We start from the raw sequence: 21,777 nt of genomic DNA, 5'->3' as shown, positions 1-21,777 counted from the left end.
TTTAAGTCTGACCCAATGCATCCCGATTCTATATAATTGCAACTCCGATTCTATATAATTATACCAAAGGAGCTCCTGTTTAGAAAGGCTGTGTCTTGACTTGAGTTAAGACTGCATGACTTGAGGGGGCACAAACATTTCAATAAGAGGATGGTATGATGGCAGATGGCAGTAAATTTAACACTGTGTGCACACTGAAGGGCATCACCCAAATTACTCATGCTAAGCAGGGTGAGGTCTCAGAATTAGCTCAGAAGTACAGAAGGGAAACATCTGTTTGTGGGCTGTCAATGAAATCTCTGCATAGCAGAGAAATAGGCAAACATACCTTTCAGGGCCTTTGAAGAACTAGAGAGGGAATGCATTTCAGAAATACATTTATGTAGCAAGTAAATGATATGTCAAAACCATTTTAATAGCTGGAGACAATTGTTTCCATTAATTTCATTAATTCAGGGGTTGTTCACACAATAGTTTAATGTAAATGTGAACAGCAGGTTTGTGCAAAAATGATTTTTTTTTTAAATGACCAGGAATCAACAGCTCCAGTATGCATGCATATGACAGATCACTGCCCCTGCCCCACAACCCTGCTCTTGCACAATTCCTGGGGATGTGAAAGTGTGTACATGCATGCCTGTTGTTTTTTTTATGGTAATGGAGGGTAGGTATGTAATTGAATGTATGGGACATGCATATGCCACATAGATACATCCCATCAAGAACACCCACTAGTGTATATGGGAAATATTGGCTTACAATTCAGAAGCAGAACAGTTAAAACATCTGTGGACATACTTGCACCTGCGTGCACATGGAATAAACAGATCTGAGCTACTCATTGTGTAAAATAATACCCCCATAGGGATACAGCCTCAGTCTCTTCATCCCAAACAGTTCATTTCCAGCACTGTAGATTTATCCTGCTTGTGGCACTCTTAACTTTTCAAATTACTAATTATTTCACAATATCCAAGGGAGAAAGAAAGCAGCTCAACCTGCTGGATGGGAATTCTGCCTATTGGGAAATTTGGAAAAGGCAGGTCCTTAGTTCTTGCACAACCTAATCCACCTTTTCCCTCACTCACACCTTTGCAAAGAAGGAGTGGCTGGGAATGCCCTGGCATTATGGGAAATCGCTGCGGCTGGGGTAGCATACCTACTAAAACTTAATTTCCAAGAGTAGCTGAAGCGTGGAGCAATGTTCTTTGCTGTTGTGGCTGAGGTTAGCTAGAAAGCACATATATATGCAAGGACAATTGCCAAATTAACAATACAGTGCCCCCCCCCCATTACTTCCTTGAAAATCTGAAAGGTTGTGCTATCCTCAATTATCTATCATGCAGGCAAAGGAAGCTGCCACATAGATAGCAAAATGGATGAGCCACTCATGAAGATATAATGCTTTGGCAGGCACATTTTAACTACAAACAATCCAATATACTCAACCAAAGGTGTGTGTGTGTGTGTGTGTGTGTGTGTGTTCTCCTAATTTCCAGATCAGGGATGTACGACTCTAACTCCCATCATCCGTGACTGGCTGGGACTGATGGCAAGTGCTGAGTCCAACAACATGAGGAGTGTGAGGAGGTCTCACAGTGTGATAGGTCAACCCAGTATAATCAGGAGCAACTGCATATGTAAAGGTAAAGGGATCCCTGACCGTTAGGTCCAGTCGCGGACGACTCTGAGGTTGCGGCACTCATCTCGCTTTATTGGCCGAGGGAGCGGCGTACAGCTTCTGGGTCATGTGGCCAGCATGACGAAGCTGCTTCTGGCGAACCAGAGCAGCACATGGAAACATCGTTTACCTTCCCGCCGGAGCAGTACCTATTTATCTACTTGCACTTTGACGTGCTTTCGAACTGCTAGGTTGGGAGGAGCAGGGACCGAGCAACGGGAGCTCACCCCGTCACGGTGATTCGAATCGCCGACCTTCTGATCGGCAAGCCCTAGGCTCAGTGGTTTAGACCTCAGGATCACCTGCATCCCAGTATTGTCAGGAGCAACTGCATATGTATATACTTCCAACTCATCTGCCTACTTCCTCCATTCAGATATGGGTATCCAAGGAGGTAAGACCCAAGGATGTTCACATGTTACAGGCATGGAAATCCACAGTGATGTCACTGGGTCACATGCAAGAGTGCTGCTTTCGGCCCACCAAAGGGCTTAGGCATACTCAGTCTAACTGACAGACATCCCTTTTGAAAAAAGAACACATTTTTTTTTTTTAATTCTAAAACTCTCCTGGTATGCTCCAGGGCATATACTAGTGACTATCACCAGAAGGAGAATATTCTACAGGCTGCATATGAACAAAATGAATTCAAGGAACTGCAGAAAGAAGGGGAAGGGAGTCAGGTTAAATGTTAAAATGATTGTAAGATTAGATGTTTTGTTATATTGCTTTTACTATTCCCCGTTCCCTTGGCCAGGCGATGTGCTGATTTTACCTACTTGCTCTGGCCATCCTGCAGTGCCATCATTTTTATAAAAGACTTCCAACATTTACTAGAAGACACAACACCAGATAAATACAGTGCCTCGCTGTCATGTTGAGATCTGCCCAGCCTTGGGGAGGCCCATATATTTTTCTGGAGTGATCCATGAAAATGGCAGGGCAATCCACCCTGTTTCCTTACAGAATTATTTTGTGTAGCAGGACGTAGGGAAAAGGCTTTTCGGGATCGCCTGTTATTTTAACGAAGGAAAATAAAATTGTAAAATTAGTGAAATGTATGAATTTGAAAAGCATAAATATTTTTAAAATATGTACAGTGGTACCTTGGGTTAAGTATTTAATTCGTTCCGGAGGTCCGTTCTTAACCTGAAACTGTTCTTAACCTGAAGCACCACTTTAGCTAATGGGGCCTCCTGCTGCTGCTGCTGCGCCGCCGCTGCACAATTTCTGTTCTCATCCTGAAGCAAAGTTCTTAACCCGAGGTACTATTTCTGGGTTAGCGGAGTCTGTAACCTGAAGCCTATGTAACCTGAAGCATATGTAACTCGAGGTATCACTGTATCTACTTTTAGTTAAGTATTTTTATTTATTCACTTGATTTAGGGAGGTGCAGCTGCACGCCTCAACCCACTCCATGACTTCAACGTTAAGAAGCACAAGATTTCAGGAGAAATCATAGAGTCACAGAGTTAGGAAGGGGACCCCAGGGGTCATCTAGCCCAACCCCCGCTGCTAGGCAGGAGCCAATCGCTACGGCGCGCGCAGAAAAAGCAGAACCTGCGCTTTTACTTGGCATGGAAATAAAAGCGAGGGCAGGGAAGGGGAGAATACTGCCGAGCGCAGAGGCGCCGGGGAAGCGGCAACCGGGTCGGGCCCCATCTCCCCCAGCGCCTCCGCCCCACTCGGGGTACCGAAAGCCCCAAACACCGCGTCCCCCGCCCCCCGTTAAACCGCCCTTAAGCAAATGAAGGCAGCTGGCCTTGGCGCCGACGAGGAAGTGCCGCTCTGCCGAAACCCAGCCGCTGAGGAAACTCGAAAATGAGGAAGCGGGCGCTCCAGTCATCCTGAACGGACCCGGGGCTCCTTCGGCGGGGCCCGGCAGGCGTGGCCCGCGAGAGACCGCCGAGCCCAGGCCGGCCTTCTTCGCCGCCGACACTCGGGCTGCTGCTTCGGCGAAAGGGCGCGACAAGCGAGGAAGAAGGCTCGGCGGCTTGCGGGTCGAGCCTCGCCCAGGCAGGTGGCCGGCGGCCGGTCTCCAAGCCCGCGGTCTCTTCTATCCTCTCACCCCTAGCCCCCGGCCTGGGAAGGCCGCGGCTCCTGAGGAGAGACAGAGACGTCACGTCAGTTTTCCCGCCCATTCCCCTCAGGTAAGAGACGCTTCTTCTGCCTCAGTTGAAGGAGGGACGGGGCGGGGGGGGGGATGGGAACGAAGGGAGCCACGGCTTGGGGCCTGAGGGCAGTGCCGGGTTTACGTATAAGCTAAACTAGCTATAGCTGAGGCCGCAATAAAATTTAAAACCCTGGATGTCCATTTCCAAAATATGAGATAAAAAATAAATAAAATAAAACCTACATACAGCAACAGTGTTTTGTGTTGTGTAGGCTCCTGTGATGTAAGTAATGGGCCCTGCCTCCTAGCCTAGAACATCAATGGTTTGCTCATTTCTAGATATACCTCGGGTTAAGTACTTAATTCGTTCTAGACGTCCGTTCTTAACCTGAAACTGTTCTTAACCTGAGGTACCACTTTAGCTAATGGGGCCTACCACTGCCACCTCGCGATTTCTGTTCTCATCCTGAAGCAAAGTTCTTAACCTGAAGCACTATTTCTGGGTTAGCGGAGTCTGTAACCTGAAGCGTCTGTAACCCGAGGTACCACTGTATAGGGTGCCTACATTCTGCATGTACAAATGGCTTTAGATACCTACGAGGTCCATAAAACACCATATATTCAACACACACAAAAGCAACAATTTGTTGTTGAGAAAGGACAGCTGGACATATAAAGAGCCCCATTACCTTCAGTAGCTTACTTTCATCAAACCTAAATCCAGCCCTGCCTGAGGGGGTCGCTTGGCTGAAGAAATTCACGCGGGAAAGAGCTGGGGTGGGGAAGGGGGGCAAGAGTGAAGTGGTACATCTCTCTCCCCCCCCCCCACCGCCATAAGTAAAAGTAATAATAATAATTATTTATTATTATTATTCTGGTACTCTGGGTGGCACCCAACAGAATATTAAAAACATAATAAAACATCAAACATTAAAAAATTCCCTAAACAGGGCTGCCTTCAGATGTCTTCTAAAAGTCAGATAGTTGTTTATTTCCTTGACATCTGATGGAAGGGCGTTCCACAGGACGGGTGCCACCACTGAGAAGGCCCTCTGCCTGGTTCCCTGTAACCTCACTCCTCACAGGGAGGGAACTGCCAGAAGGCCTTCGGTGCTGGATCTCAGCATCCGGGCTGAATGATGGGGGTGGAGACGCTCCTTCAGGTATACTGGGCCGAGGCCATTTAGGGCTTGAAAGGTCAGCACCAACACTTTGAATTGTGCTTGGAAACGTACTGGTAAAAAGGTAAAGGACCCCTGGACGCAAGAGCCCATACCCAGCAGGCATTAATCGGGCCAGAAAGAAAGCCACAAGGGACAGTGCATGAATGGCAGGGTGATTTGGCACCCCGGCATTACATTGGACCAGGGTGAAAAAAGGTAAAGGACCCCTGAACAGTAAAGTACAGTAAGAGGTGACTATGGGGTTGCAGGGGTCATCTCGCTTCAGCGGCATTTGTCCACAGACAGCTTTCCAGGTCATGTGGGCAGCATGACTAAACCACTTCTGGTACAACGGGACACTGTGATAGAAACCAGAGCACACAGAAACACGTTTTACCTTCCCGCCACAGCAGTACCTGTTTATCTACCTGCACTGGCGTGCTAGGTTGGCAGGAGCTCAGACAGAGCAACGGGAACTCACCCCATCACGGGGATTCGAACCGCCAACCTTCCGATCGGTAGCCCCGATCCCAACAGTAGTTAGGGATAGCCTAACTACTGTTGACTATGCTCTGGTAACCTCAAGGTCAGATTACTGCAAAGGGCCTCTGAAGACAGTTCAGAAACTGCGGAATTCAGCTGCCAGGTTGCTCACTGGAGCAAGACAGTTTGAGCATATTACACTGATCCTGGTCCGACTGCGCTGGATACCATTTAGTTTCTGGGCCCGATTCAAAGTGCTGGTTTTGACCTATAAGGCCTTAAACTGCTCAGGACTGCAATACCTCAAGAACCGCCTCTTTCCTTATGAACCTACCCAGACTCTGAGATCATCTTCTGAGGCCCTTCTTCGTGTGCTTCTTCGAGAGGTCCGGAGGGTGGCAACATGAAAAAGGGCCTTCTCTGCAGTAGCTCCCCGTCTGTTGAATGCTCTTCCCAGGGAAGTTCGCCTGGTGTGTTCATTATACACCTTTAGGTGCCAGGCAAAAACGTCTGAAGAAGTGTGCATGTACATGAAAGCTTATACCCAGAACAAAATTAGTTGGTCTCTAAGGTGCTACTGGACAATTTTTTAATTATTTTGACTGCGTCAGACCAACATGGCTACCTACCCAAACCTTTTTAACCAGGCCTTTAGTTGATCCGATTTACATCCTATGCCCTTTTAAAATGTTCTTTTGGGGGGGAGTGTTATTGGGTTGTTATTTTGATTATATGTATTGTGGTTTTGTTCTGTGAACTGCCCTGAGACCTCCGGGTATAGGGCGGTATGTAAATTCAATAAATAATAAATAAAAGCAATAAGGTCACATGCTACAAAAAACAAAGCAAAAAAAACCCCTCTTGCAGCCATTCCTTTTTCTCTGTGCAAGTCTGTGGTCATTCCTTTTTTGGTTGTTCCTCCTTGTAGTTCCCTATAGCAAAATCTGAGCAAAAAAAAAACACAAAACTAAATGCTTGGAAGGATTTCATAATTTCTTCCCTTGGTTTCGGTCTCAACAATATTGCAGTTTATTCATTTTGAAAGAAGCATGAATATTTTTATTTTAATAACAGTATGGTAAAGTTTGGGGGGAAAGGGAAGGGGAGCTGGACATGGGGGTGGGACCCCAAGCCTGTCTTTTGTAACACTCTTGTGCAGGCTTTAATTTGGTTGAGTCCGTTGAATGCAAAACAGAATTCAGGTTTCACTACTGGGGCAAAGGAACATCATGTTTGTTTCTACATTGTAGAAGTTTGCTTGAAGTGAAACATCAAATGCATCATTTTTAGAAGGTGCATTTGGGTTCGCCACACTCCATTATGAAACTTTCAACTTCTGCTACATGCAGTCAGTGTGATAAACGGGGAAATATTTTCAGGGCTGACTCCCCCTCCCCCTTTGTGCTTCTTGTGTGAAGAGAAGAAATAAACAATCTAATTTAGCCATGCCCCTATTTCTGTATGTTTTTATTTATTGGACATATTGGCCACTTTTTAAAAAACAATATGTTAACTCAAAGTGACCTACAATTATTTAGTCTAATGCAACTAAAATATAGCATCATGGAACTGCATTGGTCCAATTGGTTCAAATCAGTGCTGCAAAATTGTTAACTGGGAGCGGGCAATTTCAACATATCGCAACAGTGTTTTAACAGCCAAGCAGGCTCCCAGTCTTTCTGGACCCAATTCATTGTCTTGGTTTTAACATTTAAAGCGCTTAACAGGCTGGGACCAGGATAGCTGAAAGATCATCTATTCCCATATATACTTATACAAACCTTAAGATCCTCTTCAGAGGACCCATGAAGTGAAACAGGTGGTACCAGGGAGAATGTGCTCCCTCAGGAGGGCCACAGTACAGTGGTACCTTGGGTTAAGAACTTAATTCGTTCTGGAGGTCCGTTCTTAACCTGAAACTGTTCTTAACCTGAGGTACCACTTTAGCTAATGGGGCCTCCCGCTGCCACCGCACCACCACCGCACAATTTCTGTGCTCATCCTGAAGCAAATTTCTTAACCCAAGGTACTATTTCTGGGTTAGCAGAGTCTGTAACCTGAAGCGTCTGTAATGCGAGGTACCACTGTATTTTCTTCAAGGCCATTTGGGCACCAGGTTTAGTCTTCCAGTCCCTTTTTTTAACAAACTACCAGTATGTTTAGTGTTCTGAACTACTGGCTTTGTTTTTCTCTTTGCTAGCAGCTTTTATTCTGGAAGTATTTTTCCATGTATAAGATGCCCCCATGTATAAGACGACCCCTATTTTTTTAACCCAAAATTAAGAAAATGAAACCTTAAAATAGAAGTGAAAATCTGGATGATTGGTGGTGGCAAGTTGTTGATCTTTTGGGGGGCAATTGCCCTCAAAGTTTCCAGCATGAGGTGCATGCAGTGCACCGTGGTGCAGAAGCAAAGGCAGTGACGGGGGCTCCACATGCTCCCCCTCGGTGGTAGCTGCTGCTGTGGGGAAGCAGGCTCCCAAGCAAGATGCCAAGGAAGAGCCGGGGGAAGGCAGCGGCCACTCTGCGTCAGGCCATGCCGTCGAGCAAACTGAGCTGAGGAAGGTGATGAGCGGGCTGGGGGCAGGGTGGGAGTTTGAGAGGGGAAGAGGAAAAAAAGGAAAGAAGGCCAAGGAGAGGTAGCTGAAGCAGCTCTCAGTGGCGGCAGCGGCGGCTGCTCTTGATCCGGTGGTCGAGCCAGTGGGGGCTTCAGGAGGCGAGCGAGTTGGCAGCATGCAGCCCCGGGGGGGGGGGGGGAGAGAAAGGTGGGATGGTAACAAGAAGGACCGCCTCAGTCTGCCCAAGCCAAAATCCCAGACATATGCTTAAATATTTTTTTAAATTCCCCCAGATGCCCATGTTCCGTGTACAAGACGACCCCCATTTTTTTAGAGCAAAAAACCTCGTCTTATACACGGAAAAATACAGTGATATTACTGGGCTGCTTTTTATAAATACAATAATAAAATATATAAGTAAACCTTAGGACTTGATGGTTGCAATGTGCTCTATACAGGGTTACCCTTGCACCCAGTACAGAAGCTACAACTGGTGCAAAATGCAGTGGCTAGCCTGCTGGTGGAGACAGACCATGGCCAGCCCACAGCTCCAGTGCTTAAAAGCTTGCACTAGCTGCTCATGCATTACTGGTAGCCAGATTCAAAGTTCTCGTATTAATATACAAGGCCCTCCACAATAAGGGTCCAGTAGATCTTAAGAACTGCCTGATCTTTTATATCCTGGCCCAATTACCAAGATCTATGCAAGAATCTCTGTTGGTGGTTTCCAATGATTTAGAGGCACAGCTCATAACTACTAGATGTGCATTCAGTGTGCTGTGTCCAAGCCTGTGGCACACCCTCCCAGCTGAAATTAGACAGGCACACTCCTTTCTAGCTTCAGGTGCATGACGAAGTCTATCTTCTTCCAGCAGACCAGGTTTTATGATAAAGTTTTAATGTTTTATTATCCTGTATTTGTCATGCATTTGTTTTCTGTAGATTGTTTTTATGTACACTGCCATGAAATGCAAACAATTAAGTGATATATAGATGTCTTCAACAAACGAATAAAAGATAGAATGTAGCTAGACGTCCCAGATGGGATTGTAAATCCCAGTTTTCACCAAGAGAGACATCTAGCAATTAAGTCTTGCCTGAACAGTACAGTGCATATGTGCATTATCCTGTTTATGATTTCCAATCCGAAAAGATAGAAATCAGTGTGCAGAAATCTTGTTTCTGCTTGTAGATCTTTCTTGTTGAATGATGGTGAATATGTTTAAACAGTATTATTTTATTCCTTGTCAAAATAAAAACTGAGCTCAAGAATTAGAACACTTCTGATGGGAGGAGCAAGTATTCTGCATTTAACAACGGAGGTTATTTGCCCCTCCCAAGTCAGTCTTAGCTTGGCCAGAACCTAGACAAGTTACTTGCCAGGAAACCCGAGTGAACTCTTCTGAGCTTTCCAGCGGGAGTTTGAGATACAAGCATAATAAACAGGTAAATAACATCATTGGAGATTAGATAGATAGATAGATAGTCACTTCAACAGGAGGTGCCTAGTTCTGTTCTAATGGGCTTTCTTGTATTTATTGTAATCTGCTTTTCAAAACCGAAAGGGCCAGTTACAGGATTCACTTCTCCATCTGTAAAAGTTGCAATATAAAGAGTGGCCGTAATGCACGTAACAAGTTACAAGAACAGCAGGAACGGCAGAAAGAAAGGAGGAGGGAAACCTTTAATACTGATTGTTAAAGAAAAAAGACTGGCAAGAAATTAATAAGCTTTCACTTGTGTTTTTTGCAAAACAGAATGACTTTTGTTCCATTGTGATAGAAGTATTGTAAAATTTATCCAGCGCCACGTTAGAAAAAAAATAATGAGACAGCTATTTAGTTTAAGCTGGCATGAATCCCAGAGATAAAGGGAACAATGTTGAAAGGAAGGGATAGAATTAACATTGTACTAGGAAGATACTTATTATAAAATTACACAATTTAAAACAGTAAGTACATAAACATTTTAAACACTGCATTTACAAACCTTAATAAAGGTATTTAGCATACTTTCTAGTAGGATTGCTAACTATATACAGTGGTACCTCGGGTTATATTACCTTTGGGTAAAGTAATTTCGAGGTACGAACGCAGCAACCCTGGAAGTGTATACTTCCAGGTTTTGCTGCACATGCATGCGCTGAAGCACTCTATCATGCCACACGCATGCAGAATCGGCGTCTCCGGATATGGACTTTTCGGGGTAAGTATGGACCCCCGGGACGAATTAAGTTCGCATCCACTGTACTATAGGGCTCAACAGAAAATACTCCCCTAAACAAAATTTCCTAGAGGTCTAGACACAAGCATGAGTGAAATATAGCACAGCAAGTTTCAGATATGTTACATTATAGATCCACAGATGAACAAATCTGATAGTTATGTGGCTGGTACTCAACCAGAGATGTCTCATTTAATAATTGATTTGGGTTAAGGAGATACAGCACCTTTCTACATAATATTCCACATGGTTGTCTACTAGCATTGACAAGAAAGGTACAGTTTGAAAGCAGAAAGACAGGGGAACAGAACAGCTGGCACAAATCCAGCAAAAATTATTAGCAGGTAAACCCTATTGAAATATATGGAGCTTAAGTAAAGTTCACCTCCACTGCTGTCAATATGACTCCATTCAATTCCATTGCTATAAATATGGTTTACCTTTGGTTTGTAGAACCTACAGCTTTCCATCTAGGAGAAAACACTTTCCTCCATGGATCTGAGGACCAGACCACACACCTGACATAAGAGATCTGTGACCAGATCTCTTGATATTGTGAGTTTTAAACTTTAAAACAGGAGATTCTGAATTTGACTGAAGGCATGTTTAACCCATCCTCACTGGTAGTATTAGCCCTTCCCCCAGATACAGATACACAAAGATCTGGATGATCAACAGTAACCATGGAAGATGGAACTAGGAAACCCCGCTCAGGCCTCTACAGTGAGCAATAGCTTTGAAATGTCCAATCTAGACTTTTTGTTTGAAATTGATTCAACATTGAAATTGAGTAAACATTGGAACCCCTGGAGTCGCTTGCTGTTCAGAGATTGGGGTTGCACGGAATAGTATTAACAGTTCTGCTCAACTTTTGCCAGATTTTCCTATCATTGCCCCACATCCTATTGCATTCCTAGTGTATGGACCCTGTCAAAACACTGTAAAAAATAAGTTCAATGAACTGTGCTAGCAGCTGAAGAGATTATATGGCAGCAGAGGAAATCTGAGAATTAAAGCCACTTCACTGAGTGGAGGACATTTTATTTATTTACAATTCCCTGGGCAGCTTACAGTAAAAAAGAATTTAAATACAACAGATCTTGAAGTGAGTGCCAGTGATAGGAACCCCTTTCAGATAGTAGTCAAGGATGTGGAAGTGGGATCGCGTATGTTTGACCATACATTCATTGCACAGGATTAAAAAGAGCACCTGTGCATGCAAAATGTGCCAGTTTCCCAACTGCACAGAAAGTGCCTGCTGCATTTATAGTCGTACACATGGGGCTGTTTCAAACCTTATACTGAAAACGTGAAGGCCGAGCATACACAGTCTTACTTTGAGCCTCATGCATTCATCCAAGTTCTGAACAAGGCCAAAGTTTGGGTGTGCAATGCTCAGAGTAGTACTTAGGGGTTGGTAAGGTTGGTCTTTGCCAAGGGTGCAGGCCAGAAGGTGCAAAAATTGTGCCTCTCTTGGAACTTCAGCTGAGGAATCTGAATGCTGGTATGGGCTGTCTCAGCAGCTGCAGAATCCCCTTACCTGTCCCTGTGAGGGCTTCTCCCCACCCTCTGATCCCCCTGCTTGCCCCAAGACCAGCCTTTCAGCTGATGTTGTAACTGAGAAACAACATGTACCTCTTAATGTACGGTAGCCAAGCCGCTTTTTCCTGGTTTCTTTCCCGGCTTGACCAGTTTCCAGCACGTGGGCCACTGCAAGTTTACCCCAGAGAGCAAGGGCCATTGAGTTAAGCAGGGCTTACTTCTGAGTAAAGAATGCACTGGGGTGCAACCTCCAGGTTATTGCCTTTCTGCTGGCTTCTTGACTGAAGTAATGAAAAGGCAAGTGAGGTATTGTCAGAATTTCCTGCCTCTGACTTGCCAGATTTAGGCTGCAGTCCTGTGTACCTACTTTCATAGGAGTAAGCTCCACTGAACTTGGTTGGATTTACTTTTGAGTAGAATGCTGTTAAATGCCCAGTTCAAAAGTCATTTGTGATGATTGAATTGCATCATGTACATACATCTCCTTGTCAAGGGTGGAAGGGAGCCTAAGGCACACCTCTGCCAATGCTGCATATCAGGGTGGATAAAAATCATATATATATCCGATTTTTTTTTATTTAAATCGGATTTTTTAAAATTTAAATCGGATTTTTAAAATAAAATGCTTTTGGAGGAAAAATCTTTCTAAAGATAGTTTTTTTATTTAAGTTACATTATAGTCCAAAGGCTATTCATCAGGAAATAAGGATTTGTTTTAAGCTTTTCATGTGTGGTAAAACTTAGCCTAAGTTTGTTTAACCACAACAGTGTTTGCCTTTCCACCTGCCTTGTCCTGCTCTACAGTTTTCACAAGGAAGTTGCTGCAAGAAAAACTCCGAAGGGGCTTTCTGGACATTAAGGTCAAGATATAAATGTTATGGCAGGTGCTAGGCACTAATGCCACCAACTTTGTGGCTACTTTGGGATGTGAAGGTATTGTATACTGTTAATTGGAACTGTTGGTAAGCTTTGTAGGGATATAGGGAGCTGCCTTACACTGAGTCATACCATCAGTCCATCTGGCTGATTATTGTCGGAGTAGACAGGCAGAAGCTCTTCAGGATTTCAGGCAGGGGGCATTCAGAATCCCACCTGGAGAGCTGGGGATTGAACCTGGGACATTCTATATGAAGTGTTCAGTTTTTGATATATTTCAAATTAGCAGTTAATTCTTAGTGTTTATGTTGTAGATCTAATTTTTATTATGAGTTTTGGTGATTGTATTAGACTTGTGTGAAGCACTTTGAGCAAAAATGTGTATGGTCATGGGGACACATTTTCAGAGAAGCACAGGAAGCGTTTCTCAAAAACTGACAAAAAGAGTGTGATTCTTGTAAGACCAGAGTATAATTAGCATAGGCAGACTAAAGCCAACAAAGGCTTGAATATAACTTTTTGTTTGCATTGAGCATAGTCAGCTTCAAGTGTTGTATCAAGCTGTTGCTATTGTTACTGTTACTGTTATATTTATTAGTCTCTTCCCCTCAGAAAAATGAATCTCAGAGTGACTTACAAAAATGAGTGCACTGCAGTTTTAAGAATATAGACAAAGCAGAACCGGGGTAGAGGAGGGCAAGAAATGAGTGATATGTAAAACAAATCCTAGGAGGAAAGAGTGAAGAAGTTGGGTATGTTTAGCCCAGAGAAGACTAAGCAGGTGAAGTATGAGCAAGAGAGAACGTTTTCAAATAGTTTTGGCTCTTAGTGACACAGAAGAAGACAAAGGGCATGACTAGATTAAATGGGCTTAAGTTACGAGAGGGTTAGAGTTGTGCCTGAATGTTAGGAGAGGCATCTTCACAGAAATAATAGCTCAGTAATGAAATCAATTAGCTGGAGGAATGATGGGCTCTCCCGTGCTGGAGGTCTTAAAGCTGAGACTAGACTTAGATATCTTTTGGGGATGTCTTAAGCTCTAGATTCTCTACGCTGAGCAGAGGATTGGAATAGGTGACCAGAAGGCCTTCTCCAACTCTTCTACAGCACAGCCTTCCCAAGTTTGATGTCCTCCAGTTGTTTTGGACCACAGGCCTCACTGGCCCTCACCACTGGTCATTCTGCCTGTGATTAACGGGAGATAAAGTGAAAAAAGGGGAAGACAAAAACAGGTTTCAGTTCTGCCTGTTTTAAAGGCATATTTTCTCACAATCTGTACTTTGCTCTGATATGTACTGGATTGGCGTAATTCCTGCCTATGAGCTGCAGCTCAAACATTTGGTAAAAAGTTCAGTGGCTTCTAGATCTATCATTAACTTTTATGTAAATTTATCGACCTGTAATCTGGACAGGGTGAGAAGCGTCTTTGCATAGCTACCTCTAAGAGGATAATTTTCTGAATGTTGCTAGTGAGTTACTTTCACTTGACACAGCAAGCGTATGTCCTTCCTTTGTAGTGACCTCTTCCAGCCCAACATCACTGAAGTAATGTTACACATCTATGGTGCAACCTGAATTGGAGTACAGTGTACAGTTCTGGCCACCTCACTCAGAAAGGACACCGTAGAGCTGGGAAAGGTTCAGAAAAGGGCAGGCAACCAAAAAGATCACAGGGGCAGAGCAGTTCCATTATGAGGACAGGTTACAACAATTGGGGCTTTTTGTTTAGAGAAACGGCAAGTAAGAGCAAACGTGATAGAGGTGTGTAGAATTAAGCATGGTATGGAGAAATTGGGTAGAGAAAAGTTTTTACCTTTTGAAAAATTACTTTAACTTCAAGACATTCAGTAAGGCTGAATGTTGGAATATTCAGAATAGGCAGAAGTACGTAGTTAAACCATTGAATTCACTCCCACGAGGTAGTGATGGTCATCCACTTGGATGGATTTTAAAAGATTAGACAAATTCAATGGATACAAGCCAGTCCCTTTGTTCTACCTCCACTGCTGGAGACGGTATGTTTCTGAATTCCAGTCGCTGGGAATAGCAACTGGGGAAGAATACTGTTCTCAGCTCCTGCTGATGGGCATTTTGCTGGCCAATGTGAGAACAGGGTTGCATGCAAACCATACATTTGAGCCACATAACTTCTCCCAAGACTCCCGGGATCTGGCGTTACCTCCTTTCAGAGCTACTATTACTAGCACTACAATTTCCAGGATTCTTGTGGGGGAGAAGAGTCCTGGGTTTAAATGTGCTTTAAATGAAACCCCCCCCCCCCCGGGAAGTTCACCAGGTACTTTAATTATACACCTTTAGGCGCCAGGCAAAAATGTTCTTTTTTAACCAGGCATTTGTTTGATTTGATTGAACTCCTATGCCCTTTTTAAATGTGTTTTTTTGGGGGGGGGCGTTATTGCGTTGTTCTTTTTATTTTGATTATATATTTTGTGGTTTTATATTTTGATTTTGTTCTGTGAACTGCCCTGAGACCTCCGGATATACAGTGGTATATAAATGCAGTAAATAATAATAATAATAATAATAATAATAGTTTGTATGCAGCCCAGGATGCTGGTCTAGATGGGCTATTGGCCTGATCCAGCATGCCCTTCTTATGTTCTGATTTATTGCTTTACTTCTTTATAAACATAAAAATAAAGCGAATGCTACCAAACTGACTTTTCGGGTACATTACTGCTGTGGGTCACTGCAAATTACGGATGTGCAATTAGTGGCAGGTGACATGCATATGTATACTGAAGAAAGACTTCTGTTTCCTTGCTATTCCTCTTTCATTGTATCTCTGCATCTGTCCCCTTAGCTTCTGTGCCCCCCAAAAGACTATAGGATGCCAGGCAAGAGGGTGATCCCTCTATTTTCTTTACTAGACTAAGCAAGCATAATGACTCTTCAGCCATGCATTTCTGTACAGAGGTTGGGGTGTAAGCAGCAATACAGCATAAAATGATATGCATGGCGGGTGACAGAATCAAGTTCTGGGATGTGCTGCCCCTGCTTGAAGTTTTTCAGTGCACTGGCTCATGCAATTTGGGCCTTTGTTTATCTATAGTGGGGCTCTGGCATTTCCCCATCTTAGCATCTCAGACTAACACATTGCCAATCTTGCCCTAGTTTTGTATTTTTTACAAGTTGTAAAACAATGGGATATTTCTGGGATATTTAATTTTATTGTGCAAGTCCTTCATATATATTTCCCCATTGCTTCTCTTGTGGAGATGAGAGAACCTAAATTTGGAAGATAATTTGACTTTTCCTAATTAACAACACTTGTTGTTAAGTATCAACTTGAGTGTTATTCAGCTCATGTTTTGTGTGAAAGATTAGCTTGATTCCTATCTAAGCTGTCTTAGAAAACTGCATTCCTCCTCTTGTCTAAAAGTTAAAATCCATCTGGAAAAGTGCTATGTTGGCATACTAAATATTTTTCCCCTCATTTATGCTGAACATAAACATTCAGGGCATTGGATTGACAGTTATTTTTAGGGCAACTTATTGCTATTTAACTTTTTTATTACACAGCTGAGCTTTTCATTTTTGCATATCATTACTGTCGTAGCTCTGACTCTAGTGCCTTTTTTATTTACATGTACCACTTCCTAGAGATACCAGCTTTACGTTTTCACACACTTGCAGATGTATAACTATTCAGCTTTCTTCCCTTGCATCATGCTAAATCATGGGTTGGGGTTGGGGGGTTTTCTTCTTTTGTACAGTTCAGTTAAGTGAGTGGCTGGTAAACTCAAATGTCACTTGAAAATGAGAGAAGCCTTAGTCTCTACACACATAAACAGAGCCCAGGAACCCATAATATAGTGCTGTCAGCATCCAAACCTGCATCCATTTCCAACAAGGTAGCAGCACCCATAGAGCTTTTTGACACCCATCCTTGTTACCACCCCATGGTGTGCCAACAGCAAGTCTGATAATGCCTCCCAGCAGATCCTTCTGTTGTCTGGACCTAAGTAATATGGAAAATGTGCCCCCAAAATTCCATCATTTTACACAACTTGGGATTCAAAGAGATACCGTTGAAATTCTCAGGGGCTCTAACATCCCTGGAGAAACATTTAACTTTTTCTATTGAATTAAAAAGAAGATTGTCATTTGGCCAGGGGTCCTGTATTTCAAGGGCTTCCTGGGATGGTACCCTCTTTCCATACACCCAATACTGGGCATATGGGATGAGGCAGGCAAAGACAAATTTACCTTCCTTCTTTTTTTGCCTAATTAAGCCAGAGGAAAGCCAAAAGCTGAGCTGCCACTGCCAGCTCATGCCTGCACTGCAGAACAAAGCTTCAAATGCCGCTTGTTGGGAAAGAATGAAATCAGCTTCCTTTCCAGGAACCTTCTACAGGAAAAGAAATGGCTCCCATTTCTTTTTCTGCATAATACACATGGCAAGGAAACAGCATCATATCTCAGAGGTATTTCAGATTCCAGCTCACAGAACAGCAGCAAGGTAGCAGTGGCAACTCACCTGCCAGGTGAGAAGAAAGGAAAGAAAGAAAGAAATCACTTACCTGCCACCTCATCTTTAAAGCCCTAAATGGCCTTGACACAGTATACCCGAAGGAGCGTCTCCACCCCTGTTGTTCAGCACGGACACTGAGGTCCAGCTCCAAGGGCCTTCTGGTGGTTCCCTCACTGTGAGAAGTGAAGCTACAGGGAACCAGGCAGAGGGCCTTCTTGGTAGTGGTGCCCTCCCTGAGGAACGCCCTCCCTTCAGATATCAAGGAGATACAGAACTACACAACTTTTAGAAGACATCTGAAGGCAGTCTTGTATCGGGAATTTTTTAATGTTTGACGCTTTATTATCAGACCCTTTCTTGATCTGTCAGTCATTGAAACAGTTCTGATTTTGGAAACAGGGAGGGTCCGTTGTACCTTTCATTCTCAGTTTCACTAGAGACTGGAAGCTAGGCACTTGTTTTATATGTATCATTCTCAGTTACTTCCCTTATATATATATATAAGTTAGTGTTTATATATCTTGGTTTTTGCTGAGGGAAAGGTGTTTCATTGATCAATAGTTCTGTGCTTGTCTCTGTTATCTTCCACTCATTTTCTTGCACACTGATAAAAAGTGTCTTTTAGTTAAAGTAGGCAACTTTTGAATGTCCACTAGCCACAGAAGGAAACAGAAAGGTAGGTTAGACGCTTTCAGCTAGAGAGATACAAATACTTAAATGCTGAGGAGCTGAACATTTGTGGCTTCCTGTGTAACATGAAAATAATTTTTAAAAGCATAATCGAAGTGCATTGCAATCTAGAAAAAAAACTAGTGTAGTGGGTGGAGAATAACACAAGCAACAAAGCTTATAAGATGGTTTTTTTGGTCTAACCATAGACCAGGGCTGCAGTATGATAAGCAAACATGGACTTTCCTGTAATTCAGCAGCAGTTAGAAAGATTTAAAAGGCAGTTGCACTTGTGGTAGCAAACCTAGCATGTATGTTTGAGCTGTAAGTATATAGTGGTATAGGCAAAAAGTCTCATTTCTGTTGAAATGGGCAGAGCAATGGGTAAGCGTGTGAGCCAGGAAATCCCTGATTCAAATCTCCTCAACTATGAACATGGCCTTAGAAGAGCCACAAGCTCTCATCTCAGCCATACATCTGCAATATGATAATATCTTTAGTTCACTGGAATACTTCTTCATATGCCACCCATATAATCCAAGCATCACTTCCACCTGTGTTGAATTAGCCAAGTTAACTTGTGTGTTTTCAGGATTAAATCTCACCTACAACCAAGGGTATCTCAAGAGAAGAAAACAATAAAGGTAATTTGAAGGTTATACAGTGGTACCTCGGGTTAAGAACTTAACTCGTTCTGGAGGTCCGTTCTTAATGTGAAACTGTTCTTAACCTGAGGTACCACTTTAGCTAATGGGGCCTCCCACTGCCGCCACACCGCTGGAGCACGATTTCTGTTCTCATCCTGAAGCAAAGTTCTTAACATGAGGTACTATTTCTGGGTTAGCAGAGTCTGTAACCTGAAGCATCTGTGACCTGAGGTACCACTGTATTTCCCCCCATTCTCTCCCACCTATTAATAGGGAAATGATTCTGGTCTAGTTGAGTTCATGGCAGTAGGGGCAAACAGATTTGTAGGACAATAGTCAGAACCATGGCTCTTCATCTTCATGGACACAATTCACAGAATGAAGGGTAAAAGAATCACCAAAATATAGATTCTCTGTAGTTTAGCATTGCATCCTTTTGGCTACATATGGGGCTCTCATTGTGTTGTGTGCATCCCAAAGGTGGCCCTCAAGGTGATATACTTTAATATGAGGTCACATTTCTTCAGACAATTTCTTCTTTCCTTACAGGTACAAAATAATCACTATAAGCAACTAAGAAGTGAAAGGAAAAAATGGCAAGTGCTAATCCTGTTAGTCACCTCGGCTTTTTCTTTGGCAACATCACACGTGAAGAAGCTGAAGACTACCTGATGCAAGGCGGGCTGAGCAATGGACTGTATCTCCTGCGACAGAGCCGCAACTATCTGGGTAGCTTTGCTTTGTCCATGGTTCACGGTGGTAAAGTTTATCATTACACCATTGAGAGGGAAATGAGTGGTTCTTACGCCATTACAGGAGGAAAGTCCCACAGGAGTCCTATAGAACTCATTAACTACCACTCAGATGAAGTTGATGGTCTTGTTTGCCTGCTCAAGAAACCGTGTCATCGACCACCAGGAGTGGAACCAAAAACAAGCCAGTTTGAGGACTTGAAGGAAAATCTAATTAGGGATTATGTGAAACGAACATGGAACTTGCATGTAAGTTTAGTTCTCCTGTGTTTTTCTGTTTTGCATTTGACACCTGGTGAGTATGGAGATGTGTGAAGGAGAATAAGAAAAGAAGTGAAACCTCACACTTTTGCAATGGCACCCAAGCACTGTGAGCATAAATGACAAAATTCCCCAGCTAAAGAAAAATACCATTCTTGCCAGCACTATTCAGGCAGGGGTTGGGGTGGAGACTACTTGTAAGTTTTCCAGTTTCAAAATCCATGTAGCGATCAAATTTACTGTCAGAAAAGCACAGGGTAGATTTTAGGGTGCTGTGTTTTCTTGCATGGGCCAGTCTTTTATGAAATCTGTTGGATTATTTGGCATTTTATTTTTGCCTTCTAAAATGTGCCTTTTGAAGTATTGTAGCCTATTCTACTACTAATTGTACAGTTTTTAAATAAACAGATATACCAGGGGGTTAGCAAACTTTTTCAGCAGGGGGCCGGTCGACTGTCCCTCAGACCTTGCGGGGGGGGGGGGGGAGACTATATTTTGGAGAAAGAAAATGAATGAATTCCTATGCCCCACAGATGCATAGATGCAGATGGATAGATGCAAATGACCCAGAGATGCATTTTTTTAAAAAAGCACACATTCTACTCATGTAAAACACGCTGATTCCTGGACCGTCCGCGGGCCAGATTTAGAAGGTGATTGGGCTGGATCCGGCCCCCGGGCCTTAGTTTGCCTACCCATGAGATATACAGTGGTGCCTCGCAAGATGAAATTAATCCGTTCCGCGAGTCTCTTCGTCTTGCGGTTTTTTCGTCTTGCGAAGCACGGCTATTAGCGGCTTAGCGGCTATTAGCGGCTTAGCGGCTATTAACGGCTTAGCGGCTATTAACGGCTTAGCGGCTTTAAGAAAAAGGAAACAAACTCGCAAGACGTTTCGTCTTGCGAAGCAAGCCCATGGGGAAATTCGTCTTGCGGAACGACTCAAAAACCGGAAAACTCTTTCGTCTTGCGAGGCATTCGTCTTGCGAGGCATTCGTCTTGCGAGGTACCACTGTACAGAAAAAAAGTGCTTTGCTTAATATAGCTTAAAATGTTGTTGGGCTAAACATGCCTACCTGCCAAACACACACACACACACTGGCAAAATACTCTGGATATGCCCAGCACCTAGCTCAACTTCTGGAACTGCTTATTTTGTATTCTTACAACTTTCCCCCATTTTCCCCTGCAGGGCCATGCCCTTGAGCAAGCGATTATTAGTCAGAAACCACAGTTAGAGAAATTGATTGCTACAACAGCACATTTGAGAATGCCTTGGTTCCATGGGATAATAACTCGGGAGGAATCAGAACAGCGTGTTCTTCTGGGCACGAGGACCAATGGGAAATTTTTGTAAGTAAACATGTTTTTCTTGCAATTTCTAGAGGCTTAATGCCGACAACCTGAACTGCAGTAGGAAGACTAAGTAGTAGAGTCATTATTTCTAACAATACCAAAGTTTGCCAAGTATGTTTATCTTTACTCATCCATATTTCCATCTGGCCTTGCCTTCCTGGAAGCAGCATTTATGGCTTATTTGCCGAGACATCGTAAGTTATTTATGAAATATTGAATTGACTCCCCTTTTTCCTTGTTATGGATATGGGATAGTGTTTTTCAAGACAGCATTGTTAAGCTAACAGTGGATTATACTTTAACTGTTATTAACCAACTTTATAACTATTTTTCTATGAGAGGCAATGGTGATGTGGTGTTCTTCAGCATACTGGAAACATTAATTGTTCCAAGCACATTCCACTGTTTTATTATCTCAAGTACTAATCCCTTTTGGTTGTTGAGTATATTCAAACCCAATGATCTTGGGGTAAGATTGTTGATTTGACTGTGTGCAAACCCAAATTTTATAAAGACAGAGATAACTTACCTAAGTCTACTCAAAAAGCAGAATTTACTGCTCTGGAAAATACTGTTTGGTTGCTACCACACTGTTGCTCATGACAGGCATTAAAGGCCGTGAATTTCTTTGCGGTGGAACAAATTAAGTGAATCCCCATCTCATATTTCATTCACGTTTTATATTTTGGGGGTTCTCTCCTCTTTTATCTGACTATGTCCTGTAATAACAACATTTGTAACGCATGGTTGCCTTTATTTCTGTTAACAGCTACGTAACCTATTTATAGATAGGCCAAGAAGTGCACAGTGTTCTAGTAATTCAGGAACTGGAAAATCCGACTCACCCATGTAGCTTGGACTAGGCAAAATCACATTAGTTGTTCTGCCTCTCTCCCCACTACCACCCCAGGCTGTGGCATAAAAGAAGTATGATAAGCCAATAGATTTGCTCTTCCTACCA

General features: G+C 43.2%; 1 protein-coding gene across 3 annotated transcripts in view; it reads left to right on the top strand.

The window, feature by feature from the left end:
• Positions 1 to 3,080: 3,080 nt before the first annotated feature.
• Positions 3,081 to 21,777, top strand: part of SYK (spleen associated tyrosine kinase) — a 36,756-nt gene continuing 18,059 nt past the window's right edge. The window contains exons 1-3 of one of the 3 annotated variants that reach the window (XM_080972708.1): positions 3,081 to 3,831; positions 19,000 to 19,451; positions 20,653 to 20,813. In XM_080972708.1, coding sequence (XP_080828834.1) covers positions 19,044 to 19,451; positions 20,653 to 20,813 — 569 coding nt within the window. In that variant the 5' untranslated portion in view covers positions 3,081 to 3,831; positions 19,000 to 19,043. Of the gene's footprint in view, positions 3,832 to 9,362; positions 9,445 to 18,999; positions 19,452 to 20,652; positions 20,814 to 21,777 lie in introns of those variants that run through there. The other 2 variants (XM_080972710.1, XM_080972709.1) reach the window with 2 other exon arrangements.

This window comes from Podarcis pityusensis (assembly GCF_964106645.2).
Source record: "Podarcis pityusensis genome assembly, chromosome: 11".
NCBI lineage: Eukaryota > Metazoa > Chordata > Lepidosauria > Squamata > Lacertidae > Podarcis > Podarcis pityusensis.
This window is presented reverse-complemented; position numbering and strand designations above follow the sequence as displayed.